Source organism: Scomber japonicus, chromosome 4 (genome assembly GCF_027409825.1).
Source record: "Scomber japonicus isolate fScoJap1 chromosome 4, fScoJap1.pri, whole genome shotgun sequence".
In the NCBI taxonomy this organism is placed as follows: Eukaryota; Metazoa; Chordata; class Actinopteri; order Scombriformes; family Scombridae; genus Scomber; species Scomber japonicus.
In genome coordinates this window covers 17,529,625-17,544,474 of record NC_070581.1, presented here as the reverse complement: position 1 = coordinate 17,544,474, position 14,850 = coordinate 17,529,625, and the positions used below count along the sequence as shown (strand labels likewise).

The following is a 14,850-nucleotide window of genomic DNA, read 5'->3' as shown; positions in this document are numbered from 1 at the left end:
TCATACACTGTGGTTGCTCAGGTCAAAGCTAAAACCATAATAATATGATTACATTTGGGACTCATCTGAAGGGTGAACATACATGTTTTCAAGTAGCTTTGTTTATGAGAAAAATAATATAAATTAAATAAAAATAAAATGTTACATTTATGCAGCAATAAGTTCAGTTTCTTTTGTAAAATAATAATAAATAATATCAAGTTGGTTATAAATGAAAGTCCACAGATTGCATACTCCTGAATGTTTGCATTCTTTCTGTATAAATGACACACACAAAAGACATGACAAATATGAGATTTTATTAGCACTTTCAATGTATGTAGAACATTACACCAGTAACTACTGAGCAGAAGAATAAATAGATGAGCTTTTTTAAAAACAGGTTTATTCATTTGAAGTCCCCATTTAGTCAGGTTTGTCCTACATTCTTGCATTTATATTTTAACTTTACTATAAGCTGAGTGTGAGAGTGTGACTGGGAGAAAATGCTGATCTTAATGAACATGGTGAATTTCATACAAATGAACATAGGACTTCATGACTGTTAGATATTAGGAAATATAAACAGCAGGTCATGTAAAATAATCAGCCCCATTGGTTACATCTTACTTAAGTGGTTTGGTGAAATTTTGCTTTTTATTTTTTGTTAAATAATTTCAAGATGATTTAAGAACAAAAAAAACACTCAAGGTTATCCATCCAAACTGATAAAACTGTAAACCTTTCAAGGTAAGTGCACTATACTGTAAGCAACATGAATATCTGTTTGTCTATAATCTGATGACCTCTACTGGCCAATGAGAGGAATGCATCCATATGTCATACAAATCAGAATTTACAGCCCCAAACATTTGAAAAATACAATCCTTTATTCAACATATGCAATATTACATGTCAATTATTTTAATTGTGATTGTGGATGGTGATGGTACAATTTAGGCCATTAGGAAATGTAGAAAAATATTTTAAAAGTTGTGTCGTAAAAAAGTATATAAAGTGTGTCTCTTTGTTGAATAATAGAAAATAATACCCAATTTTTAAATGGGTTAAATATTTACAACAAACCCAATGGTGATTTAAGACAATGGCCTCAGTTAGAATATGTACAACTAAATAGATGATTGTGTCTATGTGCAAATGATAAATGCTCATTTTTATAACAGTTAAGTATGCTTAGAGAACAAGTGATATTACTGTATGAGCATGTTGTTACTTACATGTTTCCTGTAGTTATAGTGAAACCAGGGTCTTCCTGCTTGCTTTACTGTGGCTTTGGTCATTATGGGGAAACCCACAAGTGCAATTTAATTTAAGAGAAAGTCCAGTAAGACATGTTATACTTCCTCTTGTCCAAGAGGATCAGTAATCACACTATGTTTACACAATAATGAATACAACACTGTGTGTGTAGAGAGACCAAAGAAAGCTTTTTGCAGTTGAAAAGGCATTTTTGGTCTCATTAGTTTTTAGTTCTTTTAGGGGCCTCTTGGTTTATGGCACCTGAAATATGGGAGAGGAAAATTGGGCTAAACAAAGAAAATGGCCTTGGGTGCAGGAGAGTCTAGACGCTACTGCTCAATGTCATATGGTTTTAATATAATGCAGTGACTGTGTGAGTCATTAGTTCAAAATATGCTAATGATATGCACCTAATACTGTAGGAATGTGGTGCAAAATCCCTTCAAGCTGTTTCAATCTTTTGGTCCTGTTTCATTGGTGCTCCAGTCTAGATGTCCTGTTTGAGTTTCTCGATGCTGAAGTCGCTGTCATGGTCCAGTTTGGAGAGCGTCTTCTTCACCCGCAGGGCTGTGAGGCGGGCTGGAGCGTTCTGAAACCAACACTCCTTCATGATTTTCACAATGGCCGTCAGGATCTGTATACACAGAGACAAATGTAAAATACCACCTGTCCATCACAGTTAGTATTTTGTAATGTTTCTATATTCTAGTGTTATTATGTTAACTGTATGTGCATGAGGTTTACATATGTCAGCACATATTAGACATAAGTGTGGGAATTTGAGAATATGTGGAACTAATTGCCCTTGTGTGTGTGTGCATCTATTTGTGTGTGTCATCAGATGTCCTACCGAATGGGATTGAAGCCTGTTGTGCAAACTGGGCCTCTGCTGGTCCACACATACCACCTTCTTCATCTCCTCAAAGCTGGGATCTGAGGGCACCAGGTCAAAGAACGGTGGACGGTACTCTTCAACAATCCCTAAAACAACCCAACAGAGAATTTACAGCTTTGCTGTTTCTACAGCTGACCAGAAAAATAATTACTGAACTATTAAAACTAAGGTTTAGTTTAGGTTAGGTTTAGGTTGTAAGACTTGGGTTGTGTTGTAAAAAAACCCCAAAAAAACAAACCAAAAAAACCCTAACTCTTCATCAACTTATTAGTAGACAACTCCTGAGAAATTTTCAGAACATGGATTTCTCTTGAAATAGCCTGAAATAGCACATTTCTTGAGATAGACTATTGTGGGAGTTTTGTGAAGTATGTTTGACTAAACAAGAGAATGTGAAAGATACCAATTCCCTGGTGACTACACTGGGATGGACATCTGCAAGTGTGTGTTTGTGTGCACACCTAAATAGCACACACAAAAAATTATGGATGTGCATGTGCATCCATTAACATTAAGTGTGTTTATGTGTGTGCGTGCTTATTTGCGCCTGTGAGTGTGCTCCCATCTACAAATTGTGTGTATGGGCATCTGGACTATGTACAAGCGAGTGCTGACACCAGATAAGACTGTTTATAATTACTGCAGTGCTAATCATGAGAGAGGATAGTACAGACAGACACAGACTAGGAAAACACTGGAGTGCTGAGAGACACGGGGCTAACTGCCTCTTATGTATACTCTACCAGAGCCAGACAGACATGACAGAGAAAGCACATTTTCAACATGATGCATCTGAGTGAATGGCATCATATCAACTTATAAAGTTTGAGTTGGTAAACACTACTACAACTAAACTAACAACTAAAATCAACTTAAATCAACAAAGGGATAAAAATCTAATCTGCTGTTGCCTCTAGTTACCATTGACAATGGTCCTGCGTGAAATTTCCCAGAAAACGAGACCCAGGGCCCAGATGTCAGTTTGCTTGTAGGACTCAAAGACATCTGTACGTATACTCTCATCCAGCACCTCAGGGGCCATGTAGCGCTTAGTCCCCACACGAGGGTTGTTGCCCACATCGAGGTAGTCATTGGACTGAGAGTGTATCACAGCCAAACCTGATAGTGTAGGCACAGAGCACAAATGCAACCTTTTAATTTCAATATAGCTGACTACTGTTTTATCTCAAGATATTACACTTTTTTATTATATAAATGTCAGTGGAAACTGGAAACAAACACAGTAAGAAGTCTCATTGTGATGTGTTGTCCTCGCTTTGTCTCAACCCTCACCTAGGTCAGCGATGCAGCACTGTCCGTTCCGCTTTACCAGGATGTTTCGGCTTTTCAGGTCTCGGTGGGCAATAGCTGGTTTGCCCTGGGAGCTGACAATCTCAGTATGGAGGTGGACCAGCCCGCAGGCCACAGACAAGCACATCCTCAGGCAGCTCTCAGGCTCCAAGCTGCTGTACTGCAAGAAGTCGTAGAGTGAACCCAGCTCATGAAAGTGGGTGACGAGCCACAGCTGGGTGCTGGAATTCTTGGATGTCATGTCAGAGGCTATGAAACCTAGAGCCAGAAAAGAATATGGCTATTTCAATGTCTGTCTTGGCTGAGGCTTTTTGAAGTGCCACTGTATCTTTCTCTCTTTACAGGAAGCACATCACAGGAATAAAATCTTGAAATGAAATCTGCCACCATACCCAGTATGTTGTCGTGTCGCAGCTGCACAGTATTGTAGATCTCTGTCTCTCTGAACCAGGACTGCTCGTCCCTAGAGGAGAAGATCTTGACTGCCACACTCTCCCCCATCCAAGTTCCTCTCCACACCTCTCCATACCTGCCTTTACCTGAGAATGGAGTGACAGAATTACTCAGCTAGAAAGCAGAGAAAAAAGACAGAGTGCAGCAGCAGTGGTGAGGAAGGAGACTGACCAACACACTCGACGAGTGAGATCTGTCTGGCCATAGTCCTTTGAACCAGATAGGGCAGCCCTGTCCCGCTCCCTGATGTACAAAACTCATCAAAGATATCCTGGAGGAAGAGACGTTAAAAAAAAATCCATATATGACAACTAGAAAATTAGAATATCTTTTGATAATATTCTTTCAACATCAAATATCTCTTACGCCGTATGTGGGGTCATCTCCACTAGGGACTTTGAGCATGGTGACGTCATGGTCCTCAGCATTTCTCAGTCTGCAGTGGGCACGCCGGAAGCACAGGAACAGCACAAGGCCACACACACTAACAGTCATGATTAACAGCAACAAAGACACAGTGATCCAAAGGCCTGGAGGGGGGAGCTCTGAGGGCGTCGCTGTTGTTACTCCGTCTGGTTGCACACATAAGCCATCAGACACACACAAATATTTTACTTGTGAAACCATTTGAGAACAATTTTGAACATTAGTTAAGTTTTCAATTTTGTTTTCTGTTTTGATGGAAGGTAAACATGCAGGTAATATATCATTCAGTGTGTCATCAGTCCAGTCTGGCAAACCCACTCAGTATTAATTTACTCAAACTGACCACAAGGGGGAAGTAGTTACTATCTAGAGGGAAGCTTTGACTCCCATCAGCACAAAGCATAGCTCTAGGTACTGACCAAAACCTGGAGGTGGTGTAGCGTCGGTGTTACAGTAGTTCTCTAAGCAGCAGTAAATATGGAAGCCCGTGAAGGAGGTCATGCAATTCTCCCGTCTATTCTTTTCAGAGAAACAACCCCACTCCTCGTACTCGGGCAGCTTGGTGTAGAAGCAGATGTCTCCTCTGCAGGTTCCATTCACACATGTGCTTTTCTCATTCTCGCATGTACACACCAGCTTTCCATCATCTTCGGAATCTGAAGCAACGGGAAATACACACAGACAGTGCTGACAAACAGGCAAACACACTTTTGCTCATAGGAACAAAACTAGATGCACAAATGCATGTGCACATGATAACATGGTCGTATAAGTGAATAATAAATTGAGAGACCTATCAAAGATGAATTTTCTGTAAGAAGAAAAGGAAAAGCAAGGCCAAACATGAAGAATAAGATTAGAAGTACAATGATAAGCTGTACTTGTAAAGAGACCATGGCTTCCTCAAGTGGAAATCCTAGTGGTAATAGAAAAAGATACGTATGTTAACTACATTTCCTGGCAGCCACAAGATGTCAATTAGATGGGCATGTCTGCGTGGTTTACCAGGAGAGGTACTTATGGTTTGAAAGGATACTGTCCATGGTCTGCCTGAATATGTATAATAGAAAAACACAACAACAGAAAATAAAAAGAAAGAAAACGATGATGATTAAGGGATTTTTCTTATTCTAATTTCTCCCTAATGTGCAGGCCTCTGCATTATGGTAATTATGTTTATCTGTGTTTTATTGACATTTGATTGAGGTGATCTGATGCCCAGTATGACTGTCGGAAATGATGATTGAGTCAGCTGCAAAAAAAAGAACTGGCATGCTTATGTAAATGTATCCAATCAACTGTGACTTTGGGCAACAAGCTAATCGCACCATCACACACTTGACACACACCCTTGGAAGTGTGTGTTATGTCAGTGAGAAAAAACTTTGCTTTCATTTCTAAATCAATGTGGATGAAATCTATTTAATTAATTTCCCCCTCATTGTATTCCTGCTCTAACAAGAGGTGAAGGAGGTGTGTGGAAGCTAACACACTGTATTGGCTAAGCCCTGTCTACTTTATAGTGGTCAAATCACATCTGAGGATTTGATTTAAATCCCTCTTGTAAATGGCATTTCACTGGGAAATACATCACAATACAGCAGTTAAAGAAACTCTAGCTTCCATTCGCTCTGACTATAAAGTTAAAAGCTTTAAAACTACATAGCAGTTCAACTGCATCATTATCAAAGGTATCCTTTAATGGAGCTGGAATTGAACAGGGTGAATGCTTGTTACAACAAGTGGACATTTTCCACATCTGACCACTAACTCACCTGCGTGGATAGCAGAGATCCATAGAAATGCCCCAGCTAACAACACTGTAAGCAGAGCAGAGCTTGCCATCTCTGTGAAACAGGAAAAAAAAAAACAGTTAACAAAATGAAATGATGATGATACAGTTTGTGTTGTCTATTTACATGTCATAACGAAAAACCAGAGATTTAGTTTACCTGACATTTCAACTGCCATGTCATTGAAATCTTTAAACTGTAACTTAGTTGAGCAGTGGCTACAGCCTAGACTCTTTGGCAGAGGAAGCTATGAGGTCAAAAACAACAGTGCGAGGGCCCAGCCTGTCTGCCTGTGTTGTAATTGCTCTGGATGGGAAAAGGGGGCTTAAGAGGAAGGATTCTGTGACGGCACTCCAGAATGTTTGTGTGTGTGCTCAGACTGTGTGTGGTGCTCTGCTACCCAGGCTCCAGGCCTGTCGACTCCTCAACTACCCTGCTTGCAGAATAAATATTGATGGCTTTGCTTCCTGCCATTGAGTGGCCCCACCCGACTGGCCGGCCAGACTCAAGCTGCTCATTGTTTAGGGCTGCACTGCAGAGGGTCACGCAAACAGGAGGGCCATCATACACGTCTCAGCCTTTCTCACTGCTGAAGCACATTAGTCTGTAACTTGACACTCAAGTTGATATGATTCATTACACTAAAAACATCAATAATAAGTGACAACACTTTATTAAAGACCAAGATGCATACAATAACTTACACATGATCATAAAACAGAATAAACATATCTATGGTAACAGACTCTTTTTTGTTTATCTTATCTTATGAGCATTTCCATGGCAGAACTTTCTCCAAGGACTAAGAGGAACTTTTGAGGAACCCTGGTCCCCTACCTGTGTTTCCACCAGAGTAACCAGGACCTAAGTGAAGCTTGAGACAGTTTTATTTCCAAAAAGTCCCTTCTCAGGGACCCTTCTCAGGGACTTTTTAGTACAGGAAGTTTGAGGGCAGGGTTTTCAGAGATGACAGGGGTTGATCAATTCAATTCAAACAGACATCAGAGCTGCTTCAACTTGAGTACTGCTTCATTCATAAAACAAGCAGGTACTGATATTACCAGGCATTAGTATTGATATAAGGACGAGTGAAGGATATTTCGCTTTGTTTTTTACCTTTTAAAGTAAAGTTAGACTTTGTTGTCGGTTTTAAATAAGAGCAAAAGAATAAGAGAGCAAACAAGCTGAGAGCATGAGTGAGAGACAGTGTGGTCCAGCAAACTAAAGAGTGAATAAGCAAATGAGGGAGCAGCGAGATCAAGGCGGGTCAATGAGAGATAGTAATTTTCTGATTGTTTCATGCCATTACGTTCTAAAGCAGAAATAAATAAACAGCAAACACTAAACAGATTATTTACTGTGGTACAGATGCTCTCTGCCTTTCTTCTTAACACTCATTCATTCATTACATCCAACTCATGCAACAGCAACAACAGAACCAATCTGTTGTTTTTTTCCTCACGTATGAATACTGTGTTTCAATTGCTGCCGTTATTTTTTTAATTTCTCATGGGTCTAATTTGCATGATCTACCAGGTTCATCAGATGCAGTGGAAATGCAAACAGGACTGCACAAGAGGGACTCCATGTTTAGCTCCTGAGATTAGCTCCTCTCATTCCAAAGTATCTGGAACTATTGGTGGAAACAAGCCTATACACTCTACTAAATATGAAGTGGTCCAAAATGGGTGCCTATGTGTTTGCTTTAAAGCAAGCCATGCCTAAAAGCTGCCTCTGTTTGTCACTAGGGGATTACACAAATGAGAAACATCTCTATGCTTTTGACTGTATGACTGAAAAAGAAAGCAGCATAAAATAACATAAACACCCCCATCAGCCCTGACAGCCTTCAAGTTATTTCTTCACCTTTATATTTCTAATGTTTTAAATGTCTTTTGTCAAATATGAAGTTAGCATTTTTTATTAATTCCTGTGGGTCAATTCTTGTACTGCATTTGACTTAACTATTTAAAAGTGGGCAGCTACACCACAGTGCTCAGGGACCAATTCAGTTACAAGGCCAGAGTCTTGATCAAGTGCAATATTAGCAGTATTTCTATCATCTAACAAGCATGTCTTTAGGTAAAGCTGTTGAGTGAGAGGTGTTGAGGGTTAGGGTTAGGGTTAGGGTTAGATGTGGTTTTGAGATGTTGAGAGATGTGACCAGGGCATGTTTGTAGGTTATCACTCAATCTGTGTTCTGTGTGCAGCACCTGAGGTCTGTTCGGTCAAATCTGAGATGGGAGACATTTATAGTAAATCTCAAAAATGTGCAGGTGTATGGAAAATGCTATGATGGGTGCCAATTGGGCTGTGGAAAAGTATGAATTAAGTTGGTGAAATAGCTGTTTAGAGGCTCAACCCTGACTGCATGGTTTCTACTGCAAGGTACCACAAGTACTTGTATGGTTGTTTTTCAGCTTAATGAATAAGGAAGGTCTGGGTCATATTGCTGCATATTTTAATTTCATGGATATACACATTTTGCAATCAGTTACTGAAGCAAAACTTAATTTACAAATCTAATCAAATAAGAAGATGTATTTAAATAGCTAATTACTGATTCGTGAACCAAACATAGCCACAGTTCAGCTAGTGATTTGCATCTCTTGTATACTTTAGGGGAAAGAAATTACACCTGACAGACAGAGAGTCTGTCCCCACAATTTATGAACTTAAGAATAATTAAGAATACTGAATTTGATCAAACTCAAGTCCAGTCCTCTCCTTGTATTAGTACATTTTTCTTCTTCAATAGTTGACATTCTTTTGTCTTAAGAAGGTTGTACTTCTGATTCCTTTGTTCTATTAATTGTTAATGAAACATGTTTAACCTGTATGGTTTTAATTAATACATTCAGACTCGACCTTCAATCATAGGTATCCTTATTAAACGGACCCGTATGAAAAAAAAACATCTTATGGCATGACCTTAGAGCATGGCATCTAAAATTAGCATATTTCTAACCTAGACAGGTTAGTCAATGCTTGCTGTATGTGAGCATCACTGTCTGTTTTACTATCAAATGCACTGATAGAAATAATGCTATACATTATAATAATAAGTAATATCTGTGCCACAGCAAATACTGTAACCCTTGAACTGCACACATCTGGTAGTGGAACTTGTACACATCAGCACAAAACTCTGTTATCTTCCGTTAAGTTTGATGCCTCTAGTGGGATATATTTTAGTTCAAACTACAGGAAGCTACACATTAAGTCATTAAATTACAACATGTCAAAAATCGTTTTGGTTTCCTTTAAAATGCATTTATTGTAAGAGCTGACTGTCTTGAAAGTGAGAACATGATCTCAGTGGAGTTTTTCATGTTTATCAAAATGTCAAATCAAATGTGAAACTTCTGCTAGACCAGATTGTTTCCATCCTACGTTCAAAGTATGATAAAAGATCTGACACGTAAGGAAAGGTTTGATGGGGTTAGCTAGTAAAGCTTAAAATCAAAAAATGTTTCAGTGTAAAACAATAGGTTTGTTACATGTACATGTTGATTAGGCTATTTTACGAAAGCGCTCAAAATGAAAATAAAGCTGTATAAAACAATTATTTTTAATAAAAATGTTTTCCTGCACTTAACAATGGAAATGTATTAAGTGTCAAGGGCAACTTGTATATAGTAAGCATCATTTAAAAGCAGAAAACAAGGCTGAAATTGCCTGAACCTGTTTTGCTGCCAGACTGGCCTGCCATAAGAGAGAAGAGGGGGAGAGATGTCTGTATGGAATATCATTTCAGCTCCAAACTGTATCAGCACACAGTGCAAGAAATTGTTTTTACACAACACTAAAATTGAAATTAGCTTATCCTTAGCTAATTCAGTGATTTAAAGTTGGTAGACCATTAGCTAGCTAATGTCTTCAAAGTATTGTGTATTTGTTTTGTTTTACAGTGGCTGCTGAATGATGTTGGCACTGAACTTGTGTAGCATTGGTTGTAAAAGTGCAAAGGTACGAGGATATGTGTTTTCCTACATCCTAATTTAAAGTTGTGACCAGGTTGATGGAGGCTTGGTCAGCAATGGCTTCGTGCTTCATTCATGACTAAATCTGTAACGAATGTAAAATGTTTTGGTTTTAAGTCGATGCATGTTAACATTTAAGCACTCAAGTTATTTTAGTGTGAAGTTAAGTTGGTTAATTGAGCCACAGCTGAATAATATTCTGTATCAATGTGCAATCTACAAGTCAACACCATGTTGTGGACACGCCAGGAAAAGGCTTAGTTAGGCTAGTTATTTTGATACAGTTGTGATACAGTTTTACAACAAGCACAAAGCACAATCAATACAGCATCAAAATGACTATACAGTGTAATTAACACATCTCTAAAGCGGTCTCAACAAAAACTGAATGTGACTAATCCTCATGAAGAATTTACAGCAATGCTGTTAAAAACTACATTAGTTTATCAAATTTCTAACGTTTTCTGTGTTCATTTTTGGAGTGATTGGATTCTTGTTTTCTCTCTAAAGTTAGATTAGCTTAAATAAGGTTGGTTTACCACTTAGTATCACAGAAACTTTTAACTAAATGAAGCTTTTAGAGGGCAAAACAAATCATGTTGGTTATACTAAACTAAGTGAATTACTTTAACTCAATAATGGTTGAGTTTGAATAACTTGAAAAGATGCATGCAAAGTGTTATCTTTGTTTTCATTTGAGAGAGTGTATTCTTTTTTTAGATGATATATTTAGACTTCCCTCCTATCTAGGTAAAGTGTCTCTCCATCTCTAACGATGAGAACACAATTCAGCACTCAGCTCAAACTTGCTAAAACCACAAGCCATATTTTACTAAACAGCAAAGAGCACTTCCTGTAATATGCACCCTACATGTCAGTGTTGGCTAATCTGTGGGTCTTGGGTAGGAAAAGCATAAACACAGCTCCACCCCGCAGAATGAATTTATTCTCAGTGGAGGCCGCACAACTGTGCTTCGTTTCCCTAGCTATCATTTTTACCATCCACAGGCTTCTTCTTAAATAGGAAAGAGTCGTAATCTTGTCTTTCATCATAGGCAGCCTGACTTTAGATTCCAGCACACTTCCTCTCTCCTGTTTGTTGCCCTTCTGTACAATTCTACACCAGTTTGACCCAAGGGAAAAGATCCATTGTCATCTCTTCCTCTCATCTACACAGCTTTGACTCAGGGACGCAGATCTCTCATTCCATCTGGATGACTGTGCGGTTATGGTGGTGGATGGTAGGGGCATGGCATAGCACAGCAGCCTCCAACAGCCCCTTCACTGGGCCTCATCGCACCAAAAAGCCCTATAACTCTGTCTCTGAAAATGAACGTTAAGCTGTGTTGCTGTAAAGGCTTCTATCATGTGGCTTAATGGTAGACAACATCACATTTAGTCTCTTTTTTAACAACTTAGCTTAGCATTTACAACGCTCGGGTGCTGTGTGTGTGTTTTATGTGGAAAAAAACCTCTTAAATCTTTAATCCAGTGATTGGGACCGTCTGCTAGTTACAAAGGCAGACTGGAATGACTGATTGTATCTTCATTTCATAGATAAAGCTAGGCTTGGTAAGCTTTATACCTCAGTTGCTGCCTGCATGCTGTCACTTGCAGGCATAACTACAATGAATGCATGTCTGGGAGGGAACAGGACACTTTATAAGGTCTATGTGCCACACAGACCTTAGACCTATACATAAAATCACATAAATTGGACTTTGTTTCTAAAAAAAAGAACAAGTCTGACAAATCTGATGTCATGGATCAACAATGCACATCATGATCTATACACACAAAAGGTAAACGTCACCTTGCATGGTCTATCATATGCTACTTTGGGGGACAAATTTCAGACTTAGGAACAGTTGACATGTGTGTGAGTATGTGCAGTAGCCTATATGTAAAATTGTGCATGGAGGATAGGGCCACTTAAAATGCAAATATGTCAGTTCTGCAAACTTCAGTTAGCAAGAGGTCTGAACTTTTCACCCTAACGTGTTTGCTGAGATATGAATCTTTCTTGAAAAAGAAAGTAGGCTAGCCACATAATACTTATAGCCTATAAAAATACATAGAAGTCAAAGTCCTGCATTAAACATGAATGAATAAAGTGACACAGGTAGAATCAGTGTAGGATTACAAGTTATACTAGCTATAATGTGATTATTACTGATGCATTCACCTTTAAGCAGCGATTTACTGTTGAAGATGGACCAGTGGGGCAAATCAGGCAAAAACTACATAAAACTCCGCCTTCAAGATAGTAATGAAAAGGAAAGAGTGTCATCTAACTTCAAATCCTGTTAAATATGAATTTGTCTTTAGTCAAGGTGAACCACTTCTTGACACCTGTTGTTTTACATCTGGAAACACGTGGAGTGATGTGTGGCGCTGTCAGAGGTGACTTGAAGTTCGATGTGCTACAGTTCACACCTTCAGCTTTAAAACAATCACAGTAGAGCTTACAACACCTACAGGAAGAGAAAACAATGTTTTACGCCATTACCTGTTTTCTGCTCTCCGTTTAACGTGACAGATGGGAGCGCCGCTCGTCTTCCATATCAATGTCAGCTTCAAATGTACCTCCGTGGCCAAAGTTTTGGTCACAAGATATGTTTAAAATACAACTGGCTCCATTTCTAGACTGAGTAAATCGCTTTAGTCTTGGTTTGAACGGCTCGGTTGCAGATGTTTTATCCAGAGAAAACTCACATCGTTTCCTGCTTTGAAAAAGACGTCTCTGAGAAAAAAGTTCGCCCGCTGTTTTCTAGTCCAGAATAAATAGGTGAAAACCGTCCAAGTGATAACAAGCGAGTTATTAAGAAGAAGTGGCACAAGCAGAGATGAAATATAAAAAAGGAGAGACAGCTGTGTCCTGACAGGGCGACGAACAACGAGCTGGACTCTATCTCATCTCGGTCCAAATCTGCGGTGATAAACTCGACAACCGTCAGACTCCTTCCGCTGTCACAACTCCACAAGTGACACCGCAACCGATGTCCCACTAACTAAAACCTTTCTTTGTTGTTGTCTGTGTTCTTGATCCGGAGGCAAGATTGCAGATTTTATATAGTTTACAGTTTTGTCCCACCCCTCATTGTCCCGTAGGCTACAGGGTCTGCTCTACTTGGAATGTGCTCTCATTGCGGTTTTCCTGTTGCTTTGCGAAACCTCTCATTTTCCTTTTTCCCCTGTGAGCTGCTGTCTGCGCTCCACACTGACAGGAATGTGCTTCAAAGACCCCAGCAGGATACAATGACACACTGTAGGCTAATTTATGTAACCACAAACCATATTTTTATAAGTTCTCACTGCAGACCACTGAAGGCTTTATCATTTCAGAAAAAGTGATAAACTTAACTCTCATCCTACAAACATATTTAACATACAAAGACTAGTGCCTGCTGGGGCCCCTGGGGACCCCAAGAATAAACTACTGTCATAGCAATGGTGTGTGCTATGAAACAACGATAATAACAGTGGTGTGTGCTATACTTTGAATTAAGACCTATGGCAAACATCAATAAATATTGCAAACCACACAGGCAGAATTGGGTGTTTTCGACTGGGTCTCCGAAGGCCCAAGACATCGGTATTCTTAAAAAGCACTAATTTAAACAGACAAAGAAAACAATGATATGAGGTCATTAGGAACAGATTAATTGACTAAGTCATGAAAAATTGGAATGATAGAATAAAGCACCTTTGCGATATGACAAAAAGTAGCCTATACCTCTGGGGTCTAAGTGTACCCCAGTTGGTAGGATCATGGTTAAACCTCCTCAACCCCAACATATGCAGGTTTCAAGATATTTGAAAATACTGCTTTGAATAATCATTTGCATCTTATATACCCTTTCCACACAAAAGTTCAATAACCCCATTAAAATTCTTCAAAAACTGACATTCACCCTCACTACAGGATCTATGAAATATTGTTTATTTAAGGCCTACAAACATATTTAACATACAAGGACTACTAACTCGGGCTGACCCAAAGAATAAAGCACTGCCATAGCAATGGTTGTGCTATGAAACAACCATCATAGCACATAAGATGCCTTTTACTTTATTGCACTAGATGATTCAAGTTTCAACATCACATTTATGTAAGCTGCATACTGGACTGTGGCTCCAAACTGATTGTGATCATAGCAGTAGTTTTCTATTATCAAACTGGACATGCCTCATTTTGCAAAGTGAAGGTCATTCAAGTGAAGTAACAATAAACAAGGAAGAGAGTGGAGGCAGACTTTAAGATTGGGCTGCATCTATTGCTTCTCCCCACTACAAAATCCAGAACCTATAAATATGCAAATATAGTTTATTTCAAAAGTTTTGGAGGTTCCAAGTTTACACATCACACACATCGAACTCCACCTCCGTTAGTAAAAAAAACATCTTTCTCTTTTCAAACACATACGACATTCAGCACAGCTAGGGTAAAACATCCAGGTAGAATAAGCACAATTTTAAGTATAGGCAGGCTTTCAGATTGATCACTCTATTATTGTAAGAAACAGCACTATCCTGGAAATCTGTACTGTTAATGTATTTGATGGGTATTGTAATGCTTGTGTTCTCTCTCAAATTGAGAATGATGGACAATGGTGTTGAAATGCCTATCTTTTATTTCAATTGTGGCATTGTTGCAGTTGAAATGTTTCTTTTTTGTTTTTACATAGCTGTCTCTTAGATGCCAGAGACACCACACTATGTGAAAACACTTCATTCAGCAGAGCCTGAG

General features: G+C 39.0%; 1 protein-coding gene across 1 annotated transcript; it reads right to left on the bottom strand.

The window, feature by feature from the left end:
- Nucleotides 1-285: 285 nt before the first annotated feature.
- acvrl1 (activin A receptor like type 1) lies at nt 286-13,164 on the bottom strand. Its single transcript, XM_053318377.1, has 10 exons — nt 12,610-13,164; nt 6,100-6,171; nt 4,744-4,980; nt 4,265-4,470; nt 4,070-4,169; nt 3,838-3,984; nt 3,428-3,703; nt 3,056-3,253; nt 2,090-2,220; nt 286-1,873 (listed from the first exon to the last, which is right to left on the bottom strand). The coding sequence occupies exons 2-10, from the start codon at nt 6,167-6,169 to the stop codon at nt 1,727-1,729; spliced, it is 1,512 nt and encodes a 503-aa protein (XP_053174352.1). The 5' UTR covers nt 6,170-6,171; nt 12,610-13,164; the 3' UTR covers nt 286-1,726.
- Nucleotides 13,165-14,850: the final 1,686 nt, after the last annotated feature.

What these genes read in the sequence shown, in the direction of transcription:
- acvrl1 (XM_053318377.1), bottom strand. Translation starts at nt 6,169, where the DNA reads ATGGCAAGCTCTGCTCTGCTTACAGTGTTGTTAGCTGGGGCATTTCTA. An exon ending in CTCACTCGTCGAGTGTGTTG is followed by an intron (nt 3,985 to 4,069) that starts GTCAGTCTCCTT and finishes CTCCATTCTCAG; the next exon opens with GTAAAGGCAGGTATGGAGAG. An exon ending in ACAGGCTTCAATCCCATTCG is followed by an intron (nt 1,874 to 2,089) that starts GTAGGACATCTG and finishes CTGTGTATACAG; the next exon opens with ATCCTGACGGCCATTGTGAA.